Source organism: Rhinoderma darwinii, chromosome 11 (assembly GCF_050947455.1).
Source record: "Rhinoderma darwinii isolate aRhiDar2 chromosome 11, aRhiDar2.hap1, whole genome shotgun sequence".
Classification (NCBI taxonomy): domain Eukaryota; kingdom Metazoa; phylum Chordata; class Amphibia; order Anura; family Rhinodermatidae; genus Rhinoderma; species Rhinoderma darwinii.
In genome coordinates this window covers 82,121,315-82,144,973 of record NC_134697.1, presented here as the reverse complement: position 1 = coordinate 82,144,973, position 23,659 = coordinate 82,121,315, and the positions used below count along the sequence as shown (strand labels likewise).

At 40.2% G+C, this 23,659-nt stretch overlaps 1 protein-coding gene across 1 annotated transcript in view; it reads right to left on the bottom strand.

Moving 5' to 3' along the window:
* Window positions 1-16: 16 nt before the first annotated feature.
* Window positions 17-23,659, bottom strand: part of DRGX (dorsal root ganglia homeobox) — a 27,521-nt gene continuing 3,878 nt past the window's right edge. Inside the window, 4 exon segments of the mRNA XM_075842839.1 lie at window positions 17-587; window positions 8,909-9,010; window positions 9,998-10,181; window positions 22,494-22,595. Coding sequence (XP_075698954.1) covers window positions 325-587; window positions 8,909-9,010; window positions 9,998-10,181; window positions 22,494-22,595 — 651 coding nt within the window. The 3' untranslated portion in view covers window positions 17-324.

Genomic DNA, 23,659 nt, shown 5'->3' with positions numbered 1-23,659 from the left:
CATCCACGTTGAGTAGTAATATAGCATTCTTGAGTTCCGGGGGTAACTAAAATTCAATATTTCAAGTTGTTTCAAGTAAAAAACAACAAAATACCCCTCATCTCCACATTTACTGTAGCAAGTTACCATAAGAGTCCAAAATATACTTATTAAAGTTCCAGGATAGTAAAACTTTTGCAGAGCTTGAACTTATTATATAATTGTACCAGAGAGCTGTACAGTATCCCGGCCGTAAAGTGAAGAACTATATGTAGGAATATTTTAAGCCCAAGTCCAAATATAATTGATTCTGATTTAATGATTTAATATGGAGGTGCCTTTAAATCATACACTTTTTTCGGTTTCATTCTGTTCTTGAGCCTGAGATGTTCTTTCTTGCGCACCTTCTTGCGGGGTTGTTATTGAACTTCCAGAATTATTTCCTGTCGGAGGAAGTAACTGTGCTGATTGCAGCACTGCCTCTGAGTGCTCCCTTGCCTTCATTCGTAGAGCTGCCACACTTGCTGTACGGTGGCTCTGACAGCTATAAGGGGGTAAAAAAGAAAGAGCCAGAGGGTCGGACACACAGCAGGAACAAAGAGGACCACCTAGAAGACAAAATGTAGTCCAAACAGTTCAATAACCTCTTTAAAAAATCTTTCACTTCAGATTCTACATTTACAAGTGGTATTACAATTTAAACAAATAAAGTTATTCATTTTATATATATATATATATATATATATATATATATATATATATATATATAATAAAAATGTATGCAATGTTTAATGTACTCTCTGTATATATTTTTCTAAAGATCTCTGCTTGCACTGAGCCTTCAATGTTTACTTCCAGTGAATAAAAATCTGTCCTAGTCATGGGATGATCACACCGCCGCCGACTTGTACACATAACTGTACTGTAACTGTAATAACATCACATGTCCAGGACAGATTAAAGGGGTTTTCCAGCTAGTAAAAATTGATTGCCTATCCTCAGGAAAGGCCATCAATAGCTGATGGGTCGGGGTCCGACTCCCGGGACCCCCGGCGATCATCTGTTTTGAAGGGGGTGCAGCGCTCGTACGAGTGCTGCTTTTCCTTAATTTGTACTTGCTCACTGTGAATCTTCTACATGCATTTAGCGGCGATTCACGGGTATTGCAGCCTTATCCCATTCACTTCAATAGGAGCAGAAGGCTGCAATACCTTTTAATCACCACTAAATGCGTGTCGAAGATTCAAAGTGAGCAAGAATAAATGAAGGGGAAGCAGCGCTTCAAAACAGCTGCTCAACTGGGGTCCCGGGAGAAGGACCCCGACCCATCAGCTATTGATGGCCTATCCTGTGGACAGGCCATCAATTTTTACTGGCTGGAAAACCCCTTTAAATAAAGAAAAAAGCAGGTGTATACATGGGGTTCCCCCTGTGCTAATGATACCAAAGGCCCAAGTCTCTGTGACTTTTCCACAAATCCACATCTCACACCTTTGAAATGTTTTTTTTGTTTATTTTTTTTTAAAAAATGTGTATCAGTGTGTTTGGTGCATCTTTCAAAATACTTTTTATTAAAATTTATTTTTCGTTTTTGAGATACAGCTGCTTTGTACCCTGTATACAGAGCTGCTGTATCTAGCGCTGAAACCTGTATCTGTCAGGTCAGCGGCACTGACTCCAGGATTGAGCTGTTACTGATCACATCTAAGTTCATAACTTAGGTAAGATTGACTACTTGGATCCTGCGTGACGGATTCAGGTCTCAGCACATGATACAGCTGCTCTGTATACTGGATACAAAGCAGCTGTATCTTAAAAAGTAAAGATAATCTGTAATAAAAAAGTATTTTGAAAGTTGCACCAAACACACTGATGCCTAGCTCCATGGACTGTGTAAAGCTATTTAGGGCTACTCCTCTTCACAAACATCACATTAGGGAATGGGGGACTGGCCCATGGGTCATAAAACCCTTCACAAATGTTAATGGTGATAAAGAGATGAACCTGGAAGGAGAGCCATTTTAACTGTAGTTATTGGGAGCCCTCTCCTCTAGGTATCAACCTGATTATCGCCCTAATATTTACCATCCATATAAAAACGAATCTGCGATACCCCCCTTATGCCCGGTGGCATCGCTAGCACTGGGCATTCGGGGCTCCGGGCGACTGCCACATTCAACTGTATCTGCGTCTTTAGGATGCAGATACAATTGAATACTATGGCAGATCAGGAAGCTATCTCCCTGCTCTGCCATTCACTAGGCTACAGGCTACGTTAGGCCTGCAGTCTATAAAGTGCTGGGACAAGATCCCTGCGCAGGCCGGCGCAATAACTATGCAAGGGTCCCGTCTCGTCGTCTCATAGGCTGCTAAGGAGGCTGTGGAACAGCTTCGTTCATCACAAGAATGGGGCTAGGTGAGTATTCATTTTTGTTTATTTGTTTAGGGGGCACTACAAAGCAGGGGCTGTGTGGTACTATCTACAAGAGCGGGCTGTGTGGCACTATCTACAGGGGTGTTTGGCATTATCTACAGGGGTCTGCGGTATTATTATTAATGGGATCTCATAAAATAGGGGAGGGTGAGATGATCTACACAAAGTCTACCTTATGGTTGCCTACCAGGAAGATTGAAACTGGTTGCTGTTATCTCTGGTTGACAATTGGGGGCCTAGCAACTGGTTCCTAGTTGATTTCAATGGGAGGCGGAGGCGTTTTTTTCTGCGGCGGCTTTTAGCTGCTCGCGGTAAAATAAAACGGCATGTTCTTTCTTGCCGCAGTTCCGCCTCTGATCTCCGATTGAAATCAGTGGAGGGCAGAAAAAGCGTTTCTCGCGGTATCTTTTTGCCCGCAGGCGAAAAACGCAGTGAAAAACAACGGCAAAACATACTTACTTAAGGAATTTTGAAGCAGATTTTTTCTGCATGCTAATTCCTCTGTGTCAACTAGGCCTAAGGGCTCATGCACAAGAATGTTGTTTTCTTCAGTGCACTATCCGTTTTTTGCCATGCACAAATTAGTTTGTTTTTCGAATCCGTGTGTCCGTTCTGCAAAATTATAGAACTTGTCCTATGCTTCTATTCCGTGTTTGCAGTTCGTCTCACCCATTCTACCGTATGGTTCCGAAAAAACACAGACAGCACACGGAAGCCACTAGGATACGTGTTTTAAAGTCCGCAAAACAGAAAAGGTTGTGTACATGATGCCTTAAATGGTGTTCACAGGTGAACATACCTTCAAAACATTTCTACTATATGGATAACAAGCATAACAAGGAATCATTTTATTTTGTTTTATCTATCTATCTATCTATCTATCTATCTATCTATCTATCTATCTATCTATCTATCTATCTATCTATCTATCTATCTATCTATCTATATCTATCTATCTATCTATAATCTATCTATCTATCTATCTATTTATCCATCTCATACCTCCTCAGGACGCAGATACAGTTGAAACCAATGCTGAAGCAAGAAACCGTCAGCTCCCTGCTTCAGCATTGGTACAGAGGACTCCACGAGCACAGCGCTACTTTAAGCGTTGAGTCCGGGGAAGCCCTTGATGTCACTATCCAAATATGGACAGTGACGTCAGTGGCTCCGCCTCCTCCTGCAGCGAATCCCCGCAACGGTGTTGCCGGTGCAATGCCCGGGGATTCCGCTCCTATGGGGAATCCCTGACTTCACGTGCCATATACGGACAGTGACGTCAGTGGCTCCTCCTGGAGCAGAATCCCAGACAAGAGTGTTGCTGACGCTCTGGCTGGGGATTCCGCCTCTAGAGGGAGTCCCAAAAGCTACAGGAGAAGGAGGGGTGGCACTATCTTTAAGGGGGTGTGGCACTATTTACAGGGGACACTGTGGCACTATCTACATGGGCATTGTGTGTGGCACTACCTACATGGCCACTGTGGAAATATGTGGGCACTGACTTTTAATATGTGGGCACTGGCACTAGGGGCCGCTAAGGGGGCATTATACTGTATGGATGTATCTATCGATCTATCTATACATCTATTATCTATCATTTATCTACCTATCGATCTCATATCTATCTATCTATCTATCTATCTATCTATCTATCTATCTATCTATCTATCTATCTATCTATCTATCTATCTATCTATCTATCTATCTATCCATTTATCCATCTGTTTATCCGTCTATTATCTATAATCAATCTATCTATCTATCTATCTATCTATCTATCTATCTATCTATCTATCTATCTATCTATCTATCCTGCTACCCATTTTAAATTCTGCATACTTTTGCAAGTCACCTGGCAGTGAAAGGGTTTGGTCTCCATTAGCTGCAGATATAGTGCTGAATCAGAGTATCGCACGGTGAGATCATCTGAACAGATTAATACTTAATGTAATAATCCAGCCTCCCTGTGGTGGGGAGAAGGGGAATCAATTCTGTGAGTCTGACAGGAAGAAGCCCCCTCCCCACACAAACACACACCAAATCTCACCTCCCCATCTCTGATCAAAGCTCTGAACACAGGCAAACAAATCGACCTTCGGAAACAATCATTAACTATTACATGTCTAGAGGAAGAGGATCTTGTCATCGCTCATGCTAGAAAAGAGTGGTACGACAGTGGTAAACTTCCACACTTCTAAAGAAACTTAGACTAGGGCACAAGGGCAGTACAACAGAGATCTTCAACCTTGGGCGCTCCAACTATTGTGATACTACAAAACCCGGCATGTCCTAACAGCCTTTGGCTGGAAGAATAAAGCCTTTGACTGTCAGGGCACACTGGGAGTTGTAGTTTCAGAACAGCTAGAGTGTCGAGGTTTTCTGACCCCTACGCTACAGCCTTACACAGCCACATTGTTGGTTAGGACTGAATCCTGCTGAGTGAAGATGATCAAATCTTTAAAAACTCAACTAGGAAACATGGCAGATCAAGACAAGTAATACTGATCATGACTGAACTAATAAAGACCGATGTCCGAATGAAATTATCCACTATCAACGGTTTTTATACTGCGAAAATAGAAATATGAACCTGAAATCGGAACCATCTTCGGCTATATTTACATCTGCATTGGAGGCTCCGTTCAGAGCTCCGTCGCAGATCCTGTCATGTTTGATGGGAAAAATATGCAACCTTGGTGGAATGGGTCCATCGTACGATGGATCCAGCTGTGTTTTGTGGTTTCCGTTATAGTCATGACAGTTATTCTAGATCTATTTTCAAGCGGAGACTGGCGAATACCAACAAAACCCATCCACTTGAATGTGGTTCGCCACGGTTGACAGCAAAAAGTCCTGCACTAGTCCTGCCGTGAAAAATACAGAAAAGACCACCGAAACCCAAAACAGAGCCAAGTTGTCTCCTAAAAGTGGCATAAACACGTGAAGGGTTCAGCACGAAAATCATGGTGAATCAAGGACCGCATCAACTGTAAAAATAGTTTGCTGATCTGCGAGCAGGTTTTTTTTACAATTCTTAATTCAACATTGCTCCAAGGTATGGGACTAGTAAGTCTGGACTGACAAGAGACGAAGGACTAACAAGTTATGACATGATCGTGATTATATTATGCAGGAGATCAAAGGCCAATATATATATTAAGTTAATGCCCGCTGCTCCCCAATTAATAACTGGCTGCTATTAATTAATCGCTGAGTTATACTACTGGTCATTAAAGGATGTGACTGTGTTGCATGCCCCTGATGCTTTTAACAGTAAGTAATTGAAATGGCAGGAAATCTCCTCCGTCCGACCACACAATCACAAGATCATTCTGCGCTCAACATGAGTAAACGCCAAGGCAATAACTGGGGCAGGAAACCACAGAGCGCTGTGCTGGAAGACGTTTGCCCAGCAATACTAGAAAGAGATAAACTGTGAAGAATATTTATCGCCACTAGGACAGCCATGTGGAACATTTAATGACGAGCTTGTGGAGCGCCAATATTGTGGCTGGGTGACAAGAAAGCCGGTGAACAGGAAGATGAGGCCTCGTCCATAGTAATTAAAAACTTCTACATAATTGTACCACAATTTTTAGTAATAGTTGAAGTCATACTTATTCATCGGACATTCATAGACTCTACAATAATTTAACCGTTTGTTTGGTCCTCCTGAGAACCATTCTTCACTGGGGACTTCTATTAAGATTCGTCCCATCAGTTATATCCAATGTCCATGTTTCAAACACAATGTAAAGTTTGTTCTGCAACCTCCATTATTTTCCATCGTTGTATACTATTGTATAATCTTGTTTGTTGCCTTATTAAAATATAGGTTTTTGCAGTTTACCAATATCCCCGATGCGGGAGTGATGGCTCCGAGGCCAATCAGGACACTGCTACAGATGTCACGTAGCATATAGGGGTGGGGTTTGTAGCGTGCAGTGCAGGTGAATGTCGAATAAGTTGACCCCTTTATATGCTTGTTCTTATTTTAGTAAAAATGTCTTGAAGGTACATTGATTATTAAAGTTTTTTATATATATATATATATATATATATATATATATATATATATATATATATATATATATATTTATAAAACTTTACAATCAATGCACCTTCAAAACATTTCTACTAAAATAAGAACAAGCATATAAAGGGGACAACTTATTCGACATGCCTACTTATGCATCTACTGAGGGCCAACATCCTAATCTCTCCACGAAAAACAAAAAATTATGCTTCTTTGACTTTTATTTAAAAAGACAGCAATGCTTAAAAATAATGGTTCAAAAAAATCATGCCAGGTGCCAGTTCAGCACCGTAACGCATAGTATGACTAAGGCTAGGTTCACATCTGCGTCGGAGGTTCCATTAGAAGTCTCCATTGCAGATCCGGTCAAAAATTTTGGAAGACATAGCACAGCATTGTGTGCTATTTCTTCCATTAAATTGATGGGCACCCTGACGGAAACCCAATGGAACCCATTAAAGTCAAAGGATTCAGCCGGGAACCGCTAGTGTCCGTCATGCAATGGCTATGGCACTTCCATTCTTTTCGTTCCTCTGATGGAACAGGAGAATGGAAAAGAAGAACGCAGATGTGAACCCAGCCTAATGAAGTATTTTTCATCAATATTTTACGGTCTATTGCCTAAATTCTGCAACGTCCTAGTACCTGTTATTTTATTTATCAGAATTCTCTTATCCAACAGACGTTATAGATGGGACCGGACAACAGGTGCTGCAGCCGAGGATACCTATTGGTCATTACATGCCTACAACTGTATTGTGACCATACAGCACAATTGAACAAGACACTTCACTGGCTTTAACACATTACACTATGTAGCGCCATATTGTTTTGTCTTCTTTCTAGAATTATAAGGGTGGAGGCATAGTGTCGGACTAGTGCTCTGTAGGAAAATCCTATGGATAAACCAGAGTGTAAAACAATGATGATCACTGTCCCTTCTTTGTGTCATGATGATCTTCTCAGAGCAGGCTGGTAGTAATTTAATGATGAGAAAATCAAACTTACAGGAAACTACGTCACTAGGTCTTGGAGGGAAGGTACCATTACCCAATGGGCCACCAGGGACAAGAAAGAAGATAAAAAGCTAACTAAGATAAAGCGACCTACTCTAAACCAAGAGAAATTATAAGGTACCCCCTATGCCATCAAGGATTACAAAAGTCACTGAAGCCCCACATACAAACTCGTTATAAGAACAGAAACTACATTTAGTGGCAAGACAAGATTTTTAGACACCCAATGCCCAACAGACAATATTCAACCTCATCCACTTAATGTACACCAGCACCACATTAATGAATACCTAATACATAACACAAAGTCAACATAAATCTGTTTTCAAAAGTTCTACTCGGTGGTTACAAATCCAACCAAGTACTACATCTGTATGGAGTTTGTATGTTCTCCCCATGTTTGCGGACAGGCTCAGATTGGCCCACCAGAGAACCAGAGGATCCTTTGGTGAGCCCAAGCTCTGACACAATAATGGTCCTAAAAATGTCCAGCAGAAGACACCCCATTTGGAGCCAATCACTTGCCGCGAGGGCCTATTTCTTATGGGATAATTCACAAATTACATATTTGACCTTATTGATGATATATCCTATGTGTACAATGATAACAACAAGGACTATGATGAAATGAAAAGTGAATATGTAGATGTCTATATAGAAGGGGCTGGGCCCTCAGAATCATCTCACTTGGTGGGCCTAAGGAGCCCCAGTCCAACGCTGTTTGCGTGGCTTTCCTCCGGGTACTGCGGTGTCCCCCCACACCCCAAAAACATACAGATAGGGAATTTAGATTGTGAGCCTCAATGGGGACAGTGAGTAAGGACAAACTCCGTACATCACTGAGGAATATGATAGAACTATATAAGTAACATAAATAAATAAGCAGAGACTACACTTTTGTAATAGGTAACTGAGTTTACGGTATTTCCTAATATTTACCCATTACTCTAATTTATGGGGAGCCCTGGAGATATCAATTCCCAAGTGCTTTCCAGTAGGCACAAGCCGTTTTATGGAAGCCTGTGTCTGCTTTGTTAAATACAATTAAGGCCTCATGCACACGACTGTAGCCATGTGCACGGGTGTTATTTTCGGAGAGTCACCCGCGGGCCACGCGCAAATCCCGGTCTGTGCACATGGCCGCGTGCATTAATCTCTATGAGGCTGGACCGCAGAACACGGCCGTAATAAGACATGTCCGTTCTTTCTGCGGTCCAGGCTCCTGGGCCATGCACGGACCGTGGAAACCAGAGTCGTGTGCATGGGCCCAACAAAATTAATGGGGCCGCAATTGTTCCGTGGATTTTCGGGGGAATTGTGGCCGCAAAAACACGTTCGTGCGCATGTGGCCTTAATGTTTTATATGTTGTATAGCTATCTGTCAGAAGATTAGCTGCATCCATGCACGATCACAATTCCTTGACATTTAGAATGACTGCTCACCTTTCAGAGAAGCAACATGTGACAAGGCTTGGGCATAGCTGGCAGTGTTTAATAGAGCTCCTGGCAAACAAGATGGAAAGAAGGATGTTGCTGGAGGAACTGCTCTATCATGAGACAGACACCTGTTGTTAACAAGAAGAAATGAAGAAATGAATATGGTGTATGCAAATACTACGTACTTACAACATGTAAAACTGCAAAAAAACAATTCTATATTATATATAATAATTTAACATAATATGTCCATAAATAGTGTAGGCTACCACAAATAGTAACATGTGCATAGTACCCTACTCAAAAAATTCCTAAAAGTCTTTTTAAACTTTACGACATTTTAATGTTTCAATTTAAAAGCACCCTAATGGTCTTAAAAAACGTAATAAATAATCAAATCAAATCTACGATTATAAAAAAATTAGGTAAAACAAAAAATTACAATAAGCTATATTTTTCAAATAAACATTTTTTATTAAATAAAAGTCAATAAAGAGTCCAAAAAAATATTTACAGTACATATTTGTTATCCTCATACTTAGAATGACTGGTACAATAATATTTTGCCAGTTTAACCCAATTAAGGTGAGCGATGAATGATAACAAAAAAAAAAGTTGAATAGCTTTTTTAATGCATTCTGGCACTTTAAAAAAATTCATACAAATTCAACACTACCAAATATTAACCCGAAGATTATGCCAAAAAAAATACAACTTGCCCCACAAGAATGAAGGTCTCAAATGCCTACGTGACCCTAAACATAAAAAAAAGTTATGGCTGACAGGATACGAGAAGGCAAAAGCAAAACAAACATCTCTTGGTCCTTAAAGCCTTGTATGAGTACGAGTACAGAGTCCCTAAAAAATTCAGACTGGATAGGGGGCTGATTCTGAATGATTGACAGCTTTTCTTTATGGGCCTGTATACAAGGAGAACTGTAAATCCGGATGAGATCTGATCCTAAATATACGGCACTTAATATACGCTTTATGCACATAATAAGACCATGCCCTGCCCGAGAGCCACTATAATAAGGATAAAAAAAATTACACTCACAATTACTCTTTTTTTTAAATTAGTCTGTATAAAATCACTATGCCCCTACCTCTGTTGTGCGTCGATATTTTCCTTTTTGCCCCTTGCAGTGTCCCCTGAAGAAGGAGAATTAATATTTCGGGAGGGGGAGGAAACTTCAGCTGTACCTTCTTTTGAACCATCTTGTTCGAAACTACCCCTCTCAGTTTTTCTCCACTTTGCCCTCCGATTCTGAAACCAGACCTAAAATATAAAAGATGTCAAAGTAACGTGTCATTGTGGGGAACATGATTTAATATTAGAATGACTAAAGAGCAAGTTCCATGATGTGATATATGGTAATACGCCTGATAAAGCTTTATTCAGACACAGGTTTTTTTTTTGCAGTAGTCCTAAACCCCAGATACCTGCATTATTTTATTCCTTCGACCCTCCTTTGCCCTATCTTCCGTGCTCCTACCTTATACAACGGCAGGTAACCACTTCACAACTTCCTGTCGGCATCACGGGTGGTCAACGAAAACTAACTACCAATGATTACGAATATTGGGTCTATAACATGTAAAGAATATGGCATTTTAATGGAATGGAATATGCACAGCATTATGTTGGCAGATAATGTTATTATTGTTATTATCTTAAGAGGCTATAGTCACATGACCGTGAAAAAAACAGCCGTTAAAAATCTCCTGGCTATATGACCGTTTTTAACGGCCGTTTGTCATCTACGTGCCATCCGTTCTTTACTGCCGTTAAAAAAAAAACAGATGAATTTCTTTCGTCTGCGTTTTTTTGTCCCGACCTACAGAAAACACCACAGTGCCCATGTGGATAGTGCCACAATACCCCTGTAGATAGTGCCCCAGTGCCCACATAGACACCGCCCACATAGATAGTGCCATAGTGCCCACTGTAGTTAGTGCCATAGTGCCCACTGTAGTTAGTGCCAATGCCTACTGTCTATAGAGCCCACATAGTGCCATTATGCCCATTGTACATAGTGCCAGTGTCCACATAGATAGTGCCACAGTGCCCACTGTAGACAGTGCCCACATAGAGAGTGTCACAGTGCCCACATAGTGCCACAGTACCCAATGTAGATAGTGCCCACAGATAGTGTCCACATAGATAGTGCCACAGTGCCCACTGTAGATAGTGCCCACAAAGAAGGAGCCACAGTGCCCATACAGATAGTGCCAGAGTGCCCACTGTAGGTAGTGTCCAAATGGATAGTGCCAGTTCCCACAATGATAGTGCCACAGTTCCCAAGTAAATAGTGCCACATACGGTGCACATAGCGCCACTCGCCTGTCCCCGTTTACGCCCCGTCCTTTCCTCCGGTGATGTAGGCCTAGTTTCTTCATCGCACCAGCTGCATCACAAAAAAACGCTGAATGGCAGGGAAGGACGCCAATAGTTCTATTGCCTCACCAGCACTGTCAATTGTTATTGAGTCGCCTTGTGACCAACGCCGTCACATGGATTGATTTCTCAAAAATGGCTGCTAAAAACTGCTCCATGGGGGCCGTCAGGCCATAAAAACGGCCATGTCATGTTCTATTTTTTAACGGGCAGTATTCACCGGTCATTAGAAAAACGGACATGTGAATAGACACATAGAACTTTAGTGTTCTGTAGGTGGCCGTTTGACGGCCGTTAAAAAAAACGACCGATGCAAGGCCGTGTGATTAGGCTATATTCACAGGACAGTTAAAAACTGACGCTGCAGCCCATGTGACCACAGCAGCCTGTGATTGGCTGTAGCAGTCACATGGGATAAAATGTCATCCCAGGAGGCCGGACTGGAAAATGAACAGAAGAAAGCGCCGTTATGACAACTCCCAAGTAGTAAGTATAAGCCGTTTTTTTCTAACTTTGCAATTTTTGCGGTGGAATCGCTGAAATTCCGCATCAAAATCACAACACTTGGCTATTTGTTGCAGGTTTTGCATCCCCATTTAATTCAATGGGGAAAACCCGCAACAGAAAAGCAATGAAAACGCAGCATGCTGCGGACTTAAAATCCACACCAAAGGTTAATTTATGAACATTTTCGCTGTGGGTTTTTTCCGCAGCGTGGGCATGATATTTTCTAAATCTCACTCACTTTGCTGCTACTGTAAATGCTGCGGAATTTCCGCATAGAATTTTAGTGTTCACGATTAGTTGAAACCCAGCCCATAAGTATGTTCCCACGCACAGGATAAACTGCAGATCTGGTTAAAGGGATTTCCAGGATTAGAAAAAAAAGCCCGCCATTTTTTGTCCAAGAATAGCGCCCTTCCTGTTCATAGGCTGTGTCTGGTATTGCAGCTGAACCACTTTAAAAAAAATTTACAGACTGAGTTTAATGGACCTGTAATTTTCATACTTTATCTGAGAGTCATGCTATTTTACGCATGTATTTGCTCAAGACATAATTTAAAAGCCCCCTACTGGGAATGCGCTCAAACACCAGTGACTACCGAGTCATCTGCATACTAACAAAGCTGTCACAAATGACAATAATGCTGTTTCTCTTAAGATCCCGGCAGAGAAGGACAACATTCACGTGTAAGCACGGAGATGTCTATGTTTTAAGCAGCTACTCTAATAAATGCTGTCATCTGTAACATGATCATCCCTATAAGTACATTAGTAGAGGAAAAAAACCTTGACACAAAATGAATCAATTAAATACATACAGGAATATCACACGTATGTGTATACCTAATCTTTCATTAGCTATACCGCAATTTCTACACAAATATATATATGTTCTTATTTATATGAATTTACATTGCACTTTACGTCAAGCCATCCTACTTCTTTATCTACCTGATAAACATAACAGCAGCAAAATCCGCTTTATATTTCTGTCAGATCAAAAATGCTATAAGGTCCATGAAGGGGCTGCTATAAGGTCTATGAAGAAGGCTTCTATGGGGTCCATGAAGGGGCTGCTATAAGGTCCATGAAGGGGCTGCTGTAAGATCTATGAAGGGGGCTGCTATAGGGTCCATGAAGGGGCTGCTATAAGGTCCATGAAGGGGCTGCTATATGGTTCATGAAGGGGCTGCTATAAGGTCCATGAAGGGGTTGCTATAAGGTCAATGAAGGGTGCTGCTGTAAGATCTATGAATGGTGCTGCTGTAAGGTCCATGAAGGGGACTGCTGTAAGATCTATGAAGGGGGATGCTGTAAGATCTATATAGAGGGGGCTGCTATAAGGTCCATGAAGGGGCTACTATAAGGTCCATGAAGGGGCTGGTATAAGGTCCATGAAAGGGCTGCTTTAAGGTCCATGAAGGGGGCCGCTGTAAGATCTATGAAGGGGGATGCTTTAAGGTCCATGAAGGGGGCTGCTGTAAGATCTATGAAGGGGGCTGCTGTAAGGTCCATGAAGGGGGATGCTTTAAGGTCCATGAAGGGGGCTGCTGTAAGATCTATGAAGGGGGCTGCTGTAAGGTCCATGAAGGGGGCTGCTATAAGGTCTATGAAGAAGGCTTCTATGGGGTCCATGAAGGGGCTGCTATAAGGTCCATGAAGGGGCTGCTGTAAGATCTATGAAGGGGGCTGCTATAGGGTCCATGAAGGGGCTGCTATAAGGTCCATGAAGGGGCTGCTATATGGTTCATGAAGGGGCTGCTATAAGGTCCATGAAGGGGTTGCTATAAGGTCAATGAAGGGTGCTGCTGTAAGATCTATGAATGGTGCTGCTGTAAGGTCCATGAAGGGGACTGCTGTAAGATCTATGAAGGGGGATGTTGTAAGATCTATATAGAGGGGGCTGCTATAAGGTCCATGAAGGGGCTACTATAAGGTCCATGAAGGGGCTGGTATAAGGTCCATGAAAGGGCTGCTTTAAGGTCCATGAAGGGGGCCGCTGTAAGATCTATGAAGGGGGATGCTTTAAGGTCCATGAAGGGGGCTGCTGTAAGATCTATGAAGGGGGCTGCTGTAAGGTCCATGAAGGGGGATGCTATAAGGTCCATGAAGGGGGCTGCTATAAGGTCCATGAAGGTGGCTGCTTTAAGTTCCATGAAGGGGGCTGCTGTAAGATCTATGAAGGGGGCTGCTGTAAGGTCCATGAAGGGGGATGCTATAAGGTCCATGAAGGGGGCTGCTATAAGGTCCATGAAGGGGCTGCTATAAGGTCCATGAAGGGGCTGTTATAAGGTCCACGAAGGGGGCTGCTGTAAGGTCCATGAAGGGGCTGCTATAAGGTCCATGAAGGGGCTGCTAAAAGATCCATGAAGGGGGCAGGAATTATTAAAGAGAATCTACATTGGTCTTGTCTGTTTGACCGCACTGCAATGGAAGCGAATGGGGAGGTAATGGAATAAATCAGCACCAAGAATGGGGCCATATCTTAAAATTTGCTACGTGCTCTCTTTTAAATTACTGAATAGAGTTTGTATATTCTCTATCCTATATGAATTAGATAACATAGATTATAATAGAAATATTAAATTGTAAGAATTTGCCGCCGCTTGTGGGGATCTTACTGCACAATTGCAAATTTGCCAATACAGGGAACAAATATATTAGTATAATGCAGTCATTTATCCTATGTAATGTTTTCGGCTTGTTCCACACAACAATTATACTAAAAACAGCTTGCTTGGAAAGTACGAAGTAAGAATATAGCCTTGACACAAAATAAATCAATGTACATGAATATCTGTATTTATAGACCCAATCTGCACCCCCCAACTAGGACCAATAGTGTATACATTGGTGATGTCATTATCTTAAGGAGACATAAAGTCGTTAATGTTATCTGGCAGATCTGTACAATTTTGGATTTGTCTTATGTCGAGGGCAAAATGGATTGGACAGTCATCTGGCAGCTCTTCTTCCAACCTCTAGATGTTCTCAATTATTGATAAATACATATACTTTTATAAAACAGGTACAATTAATTGAAACTAAATGTCCAAAACACAAGATATAGATATGGATACTGTGCAGTCCTCAAGAGCTGACTTCTGCACTGGATGTGACCTTCAGCTTGAGCTCAGTGAAGGTCGCCCCCCCCAAGCAAGATGCCCTGATAGGACAAGGCATCAGTGGGTAGCACTTACGTCTTACAGCACTGGGGTCCTGGGCTCAAATCTGACCAGTTAGCCTGTAAAGCCCCATGCACACGACCGTATGTTTCATCCGTAATTACGGACCCATTCATTTCTATGGGCTACTGGCGCCTTCCGTATTTCTATGGATGGGTGTCCGTGCCATGGAAATTATAGAACATGTTCTTTTTTTGTCCGTAATTACGGCACAGACTTCCAATAGAAGGCTATGGACACTTATTTAAGTACGGATGGCTACAGATGTGCATTCGTAGCCGTCCGTAATTACGGAAGCATTGCTATGCCACGCCAAGGGATTACCCAAGATTCCTCTCTGTTTTTTAGCGCGATCCGTAAATACTGATGCACTACGGACCGTATTTATGGACACCGTTCCGTATATGCGGATTATTTAGGGATGACTATAAATGACTACAGATCCGTATTTACAGACAGTATTTATGGATGGATGAAATCTACGGACGCGTGCATGGGGCCTAAGGCTGGGTTCACGCACAGCGTAAAAATGACTGAAACTGGTCTAAAAATCCGCACAAATAAAACTCAATTAAATCCGCGTGTTCTACATGCAAATTTAGTTTCTAATTTTGGTGCGCATATAGCCGCATATTACATTTAACAATAAATTAACAATAATATGGGGTGAAAATCTGCGACATTTCAGATAAGTCAAGAGGATTCCGCAACCGAATATCTGCAACAAATATGTAATGTGTGAACAAAGCCTTTGGCCACTTTTCCACGATAGTATTTAGGTCCGGATTTTGACGCCAAAACCAAGGGTGGGTCCAAAACACGGAAGAGATGTACATTTTCTCGTTATACTTTTTCTGCTTATGTTCCACTACTGGTTTTAAATACTGAGCAAAATAATGGCGTGTGAAAGTGGCCTAAAGCAGAAAAAAACTCGTATTTTAACCCCTTCCCGACATCTGTAGTATATGTATACGGCACACGTCGGGTGGGCGAGTATGGAGCGGGGCTCATGGGCTGAGCCCGCTCCATAGAACGAGTGTGTTGGCCGACACTTCCGGGTAATGAGCGCGATCCTGCTTATTTAACCCGTTAAATGCCGTGGTCAATAGCGACCGCTGCATTTAAATGACTAAAAACAGGGGGGGACCCCCTGTAACTTTCCAACGGCCACCCGCTGGTTGGTTGGCAATCGTCACCAACCGCCGTTGGTTGGCATGGAGAGTGTCAGTATCACGATATACTGCAATACATTAGTATTGCAGTGTATAGTGCAAGCGATCCAGTGATCGCTGGTTCAATTCCCCTAGGGGGACAAGTAAAAAACAGTAAAAATAAAGTTTGTTTAAAAAAATAAAAATGTAAAAAAATTAAAAGTTAAAAAATAACACCTTTTCCCACTTTCCCTCAAGCAAAAAAAAAAAAGTACATTTGACATAACTGGTATCAACGTATCCATAAAAGTCTGAACTATATATCATTATTTAGTCCACACGGTGAACGCAGTAAAAAATAAAAAAAATTAAACCGTCAGATTTGCTGTTTTTGGTCACTTCATCTCCCACAAAAAAATGAAATAAAAAGTGATCAAAAAGTTTCATGTACCCCAAAATGGTACCAAGAGAAACTAGAGCTCTCCCCGCAAAAAATAAGCCCTCATACCGCTAAATCGCCGAAAAAATGAAAAAGTTATAATTCTCAGAATATGGCGACAAAACCACCCAAAAGATTGAGGAATCGCTGTTTCCTTCCTATTCCAACCCACAAATATTTTTTTCCCCAGTTTCCCACTACATTCTACCGTACAATAAATCGTGCTGTGAAAATCGACAACGCGTCCTGCAAAAAACGCAAGCCCTCATATGCCAATATTGATGGAAAAAGAAAAAAAAGTTACGGCTTTTGGAAGGTGGGGAGGAAAAAAACAAAAATGAAAATCCGAAAGATGCCTGCGGCGGGAAGGGGTTAATAGTCACTAGCGCCATGAACATGCTGGTTAAAAAGCAAGTAATCTCTTTCCACACGGAGAACTACATCTGCGGCCCGCTGAGGAGCCTACGCATAAAACAGTATGAAGTCGTGTCTCGCCGCGTCTTTACGTCTTTGACTAGCAATGCTATGTGTATCTACCGTAATAACAAACGATTCACTGTTTCCTAAGAAGACGCATGTTGTTTAAGATTTTCTTTTCCCTTTCAAACCGAGACATAACCATGAAAAACCCTGCAGTGCTAGTATTAAAATCATGGGATGCAAACCTGTCCAAATGCAGTTGAACGGCTGAGATAGGGAAGGCTTAAATCATAGTATACGATGAGTCTAAAGCAGCGAGAGCGCTCAGTCACTTGATAGTTCCCATATTATTCCCAATAATCGACAGTGTATACATCACTAGCAAGCAGCAGTGAACGGGTTACCAGATTGCTGCCGGTTCAATGTATGGGTGTTTATTAGTTATCGGTAATTAATGATTCTCTTTATTATATTTAAGTAGCCTTTAATCCCACGCATCGGCAATCGCTGAGTAATGAGAATCTTTAGTCTAAATTTAGGTCACTTGTGCAGAAGCTTTGTCTGTTAATTGAGAGAAGGTCAGAGCTGGAAGGCTCTTTAATTGAGTTATTTTTCATTATCATATTTTAATGACTTTGCACTAGCGGGCTGGGGAGAAACTCGTTCATTTCCCCATTTAAGGTTTTGTTTGACAACATGAAGCTGTTATCTCTGGCCCATTAATCATCATTGAATGGGTGATAGGGTGCTCTATAGGGTAACCCTCCCCTTGATTCTCACACGCCCAGCACATGCCTGATCCTTTTCTAAATCTGATGGTAATACTATGACCCTGCGATAAATAATTATTTCAATATCTCCTCAATTTTTATTAAATGATCTCAAAAGATAAATGAGTACGATGGTTGTTATTATTATTATTATTATTATTAATATTAATAATAATAATGATTATATAAAATTATCATCCTCTGTATATATATTTACAAAAATGGAAAATAGAATTTGAAGGAAGGTTGCAAATCTGAGGACAATCATAGTAGGGCCCGACCTTCCATCTTGCATCACCTCTGTTTATAGAATAAAAGACTGTCATTAGTTTTAGGGCCCATGCCTATGGCGGCAGAGCTAGGGGAGAATGTTTTGTTATATACATGGTCCACTTTTTTCTGTCGGATTAGTATGGAAAAACTCTGTGTATATAAAATCAGAAGCATACGCATGTAGAGTAGAGTAGAGTCCTCATGCAAAGCCGAGCCGCAATACAGCCATGAGCCCGACCCGGAAGACTTAAGTAGAGAATATGTTGGGGAACAGACATGTCTGTTGTAATGAAATTGTAGAATAAATGTTTAGATTTAACCAAAGTAATAAGCCTTTTATTTTATTTTTTGGTGGTCCCAATCCTCCTGCATTAAAAGGTGTATGTTTTTGGTTTTTCTATTCTACACACAGTCCTTAGGAAAGGACTGATTCAGCAAAACTGGCCTGACTCCAGATACGGTGATGGTGTAGATTTTAGAGGGAGTGGGATCTGTCGTCCCCCCCCCAGGCCACTAATTGTCCAATTCATCTCACTTACAGTTGTGAAAGTGTATGAAAGAGGCTTCGAGACGAGGGAAAACTCAGCTTTAATTATTTGTCTGACCTGGGAACTGTGACCGGAGACACAAAAAGTAAACTTCAATATATGTGCAATCATCTTAAATTCCACACGGTGAGAACAGAAACGTCATATTAAAGATAGTACCATCAGTCTACGTTACAAAAATATAGATTAAGTAGAAAGGAGATATTCTGCTATTTACTATATTCCGTCTCCGAATGCAGAAACATTGACCATATTGAATAAAAATACTGATAGAAACCGTCATGAGGCTGGCAGTAAATAAAGATTCTATAATGCCAGGGGGTAGCACGCTATTACCAAAAAGAAAAAACAAAAACATCCTATAAATGAAATATAAAAACAGAGATATATATGGTAAGGTCTTGTATTCCGAGAGCCAGGATAATGCTGAACCCGAGCTGGGAGCCACTATTCTCTCTCTTTTATTTATTTTTTTTATTTTTTTATTATTTTTTTTCGAGAGCAAGGAAATGGATGTTCTCTGATGCAATCCAGTACCTTAGAGACGCGGACAAATTAGTGTAGAACATTATCACTAGTTAATTATGAATGACCGATTAATCAAGCTAATCTAATATTCCACATTATGTTGATGTTATTAAAGTGCACGGTGAAAGTGACAGATAGCCTTCATTTGCTCTCAGTGGCCAAATGTGCTCTCTGAACTGATGTCAGGAGGGAGGGAGGAATACTGCAAAATTTGGGCCATTTTGTGGCAAAATCTAAACCAAAACATGTCCAGATTCCTATAGAAGACCATTCTACTAAATTAAAGTCATCCGACAAATATATATGTAATATAACACAATTTTTCCATATTCCTATCCACAATTTGTACTTAGACATATTTACACCAAGTCCCTCTACCTCTTTATCTACAGGATAAACATAAAAACAACAACATAAAATTCTTATAAGTCAAAAATAGCTGATAAGGCAGTGAGGTTAAAGACATAGGAGGCCAGCATTTGCTAGTGGTACTAGCCACATAGGATATAGACGGCACATGGAGTGGTTACTATAAGGTCCTCAGGGCTGGTCTTAGTCCAAACGGGTGATGAGAAACTACAGGGAGCTTCTCTGTTCTATAAACACTATATAAGCTAAGAAGAAAAAGGAAAAAATATCCCCAATGGTTATCTACTGTAGCCAGAGAAGCTCCCTGTATTTTCTCATCTGCTAAGGCCAGCCTAGATGACCTTCAAGTGTTGGGGGCACCTGGTTCTCCAGTCTTGAGTTGAAGAGGAGATCGAATGGATAAGCACCAAAAAAGGAGACAATATTTAAATTTTTTCCATTTAAGTCCCCTCTCCTCTTTGGATGTCTCTGGCACGAAAAATGCCTAATATAGAGCTTATTTGTTCGGTATTAATATTTCTCCTGTATCCATTGGATAACATAGATTATAATAGAAATATTAAATTGTAATAATTTGCGGCACCAGATGGAGGGTCATACTGCACTTAATTCATGAACGGAAATGTGCCCATGCATGTGACAAATATATTGGCTTTATGCAGTCGTATGTCCTATAAAGCGGTCTTGTTTTCTGTTTACTGCTCGGCTCGTACCACAAAACAATCCTAATTAAAAGATCTTAATTGAAAAGATTCTTTAGAAATTTGTTCAAGTGTGAAATTACCCAGTGCTTGATAACACACTTATTTCTAGATGTGCGCAGGTTTAACATGATTTAACTAAGCTTGCCCAGAAATATTTACTCAATCAATCATTCAATAAAAAAAAAAAGATATTTTACTTGTGAGCAACAAAGAAAAACATAATCCATGTGCGATCATCACATTATTTAAAAAATTCCCAAAAATTGTAAAAAAAAAATTTAATACCTGTCATTGCATTAAACCCATTTAGACCTTTCAGACCTTGCCTCCACAATAAAGATATTAAATACAAGGCATAACTTGAAGCTCCAGGGCCCCATTGCCTGTGGCAGGGCTGGTGTCATTTTATGGGGCAATTTAGTTTCCCTCGGCACCAGGGCCGAGGTGAAACCGCAATCTGTGCCCCACTTAATAGTTACCCTCTGTATTATTCGTAACACATCTGCCTTGTCTCCTATGCTCTTCTGATGAGCAGGACCTTTATTCTCTAAATTTCAGACAAAAAAGTTTTACAAACCAAAAATTTCGAGAGGTTTAGGACCTGTACATTTTTTGACAATCTCAGTTCTGTATTGCGTAGTTTCCACAGCACGTCAGTCAAGCATTATACAATATTACATAATGATGTCTAGATATTTTATTATTTCTAGGTAAGATTTACTGCAAGAATTATTATATTATCATCACATTCTCATGTTTCGAACAAAGGGAATAAAAAAATCGCAAAAACTGTTCAAATGTCAAGACCTGCGGCTCAGCTGCCTTTCCATTTATTATACGAGTATAAGTATGAAACGATGAGCAGAAAATAAGCCGATGAAAATGGCGCATGTATGATTTATCGCTGTTTCAGTCTGGCCAAGCCCTTTTATTGAGTAACGTGCCGGCACTAAATTGGATAGGCCACTTTGAAGGCAACATCTAGGGATGGGCTCATTTCAGCAAACCAATGGGAAAAAAACAGTTTTCCGAAGAAAGTCATGCTCGACCTCGGAACATCTTAATGATCACGTGTTTTTTTTCGCCAACATATGCTTATGGTTTACAACTACTAAACCATAAGGCATGGCCCAAAAAGCTTGTAACAAGATGCCTCGACAATGCCTGAACTCAATCTGTCTTGGTATAAAACTTGCATTGCTTGCCTATTGCACATGACAAATCCACTGGCACAGGTATTATTGTTGCGTCCTAGAGAATTTTTTTTCGAAATAGACTATTTAGAAAAAAAAATCTCTGAATTCTGGAGAAAAATGTAGTCAACCATTCCAAGAATAGATTATTACAGACTTCTAATATCAATGCTCAACCGGGAGCTCTTTAATGGTATGAGAACAATGGGACATCAATTATACGAAGGATACAATGAATCAATTGGGGATTTATCAGCAATAATATTTTTTATTAAGTATGGAAATGAAACAATGTATTGGATTGTGTTGGATTTGTGTATGTTTGTTCTTTTCATGAAAGTCACCTCCTAGTATTTACATCTTAATGGATCCATTCAACAAGACCCACAGAGGAGAATTTGTCTTCCTATGTTAACCAGTAAATTACTGGTAAGAAGTGTTAATAACAGTATCTGAAATGCAATGGTAAATTAAGTGTCTTTTGGGTGTGAAGTATCACATTGGCCGATCAAATTTTCTTGTACTATAATTTTTATTTTTATTATTTTAGTTATTTTTTTATATATAATTTTTTATATAATTTTTTATATAATTTTTCATTATTATAATTTTTTTATTATCATTTTTTTTCTCTCTCTCCCCTCCCCACGCGATAGTTTCCAGGGTTTTAGGGGGTGACTGTTGATTTTCCAGCATTGTTTGGGATAGTGTCTGTATTACATAATATTTTGTTTAATATGATGTTAAATTGGAACATTTTCTTCGTTTTTTGTTGTTTCGTAGTATGGAATATTTTTTATTTTTTATATTTTATATTATACAAAAAAAAACATTGACCGATCTGTTGTTGTCATTCTGGTACCATCAATGCCGGTATATAATTCAGACATGATGGCCTAGTAGTATACTGATATGGGGCCTAGTAGTAGTGGAAACGCCTTTAAAAACAAAGAAGCGTATTATCGATGACTTATTTCTCATTAAAACCCTGATTCGATAATGGAACAAAGCAAAAAGTTCTGACAAATGATACAAAAATAGATCAAATAACATCCTGCTAGTAGTAAAATGAGTCTGATCAGTGAATGTGGACACTTGAGGTTTCTTACCTGAACTCTGGCTTCCGTCAGGTTAATTTTCATGGCAAGCTCTTCTCGGGTAAACACATCAGGATAGTGAGTCTGAGCAAACACAGCTTCCAGCGCTTCCAGCTGTATTAAAGTAGGCAAGTATCAGCGGGTGAGTCTCTCAGGGCCAATTACAAGAAGATTTCAAAGCTAAACAAAGCGGATGGTGGTGGTAAAAAAGATGCCAGGCACAAGGGGTGGCTTTTAACAAGGTGCAGATAAACTATTGACTTACTTCTGGATTATTCCAGCTGTTATATAGGACTGTGTTCGAAGATTATACCACACGAAGTGACATATTGGCTTTTACAGACTATGTTGAAAAATCATTTCCACTATATGCTAATCCAATAAAAAACAAACTAAATGTATCAATGCAAAATTCATTCTAATTGGAATACTTTATAGCGCAGCTGTGTCTGCCGGACTACAAGAGGATATCTGCTCTGCCTCTGTTAATGCAATCATCATTCCTTTCATGAAATATATATGCTATATACTGAATATATGTATAACGCACACACATATATATGTATATATAAATATATATGGAGTATAACCTGTCACATTGGAAATCACTGTGTTTGCTTCAGAAAGAATGGGATTGAATAACAGTAAACAGTAAGGGATGTACTTACTTACAAGTCTGTTACATTTACCCTTCATGTTCAGATCAATTCTCACCCTCACCGCTATGTGCAATGTTATATACAATATATACAGGTCATCAAATAGGTGCCTCCAAGACTACACATGGGGAAACTGGGGTAATACTGGTGCAACTGACCCCACTAAATGTTTGAAAGGATTTTGGTGCAATTCTTGTAATATTTTATTTTAAAGAAACAGTCCTTGGTTTATTCCCTAGAACTGTATCTATAGGACACCCCACAAACATGTTCTTTGAATCTAGCCTCAGTCACACTACATTTGGCATAAGAAACATCTTATTCAAAAACTGTTCTTGAATAAGATTTAGACAGACTATTGGTATTCTGTACAATATTTGTATAATGCCTTTGTAAAAAATAAATATATGACACATAAGTCAATGTGATACTTCCCTGATGAAGATGAAATAAATATGATGATAATAGAAATAAAGTGAGCATGCTTGAAGAACAATTAAGAAGGATTACAACATCATC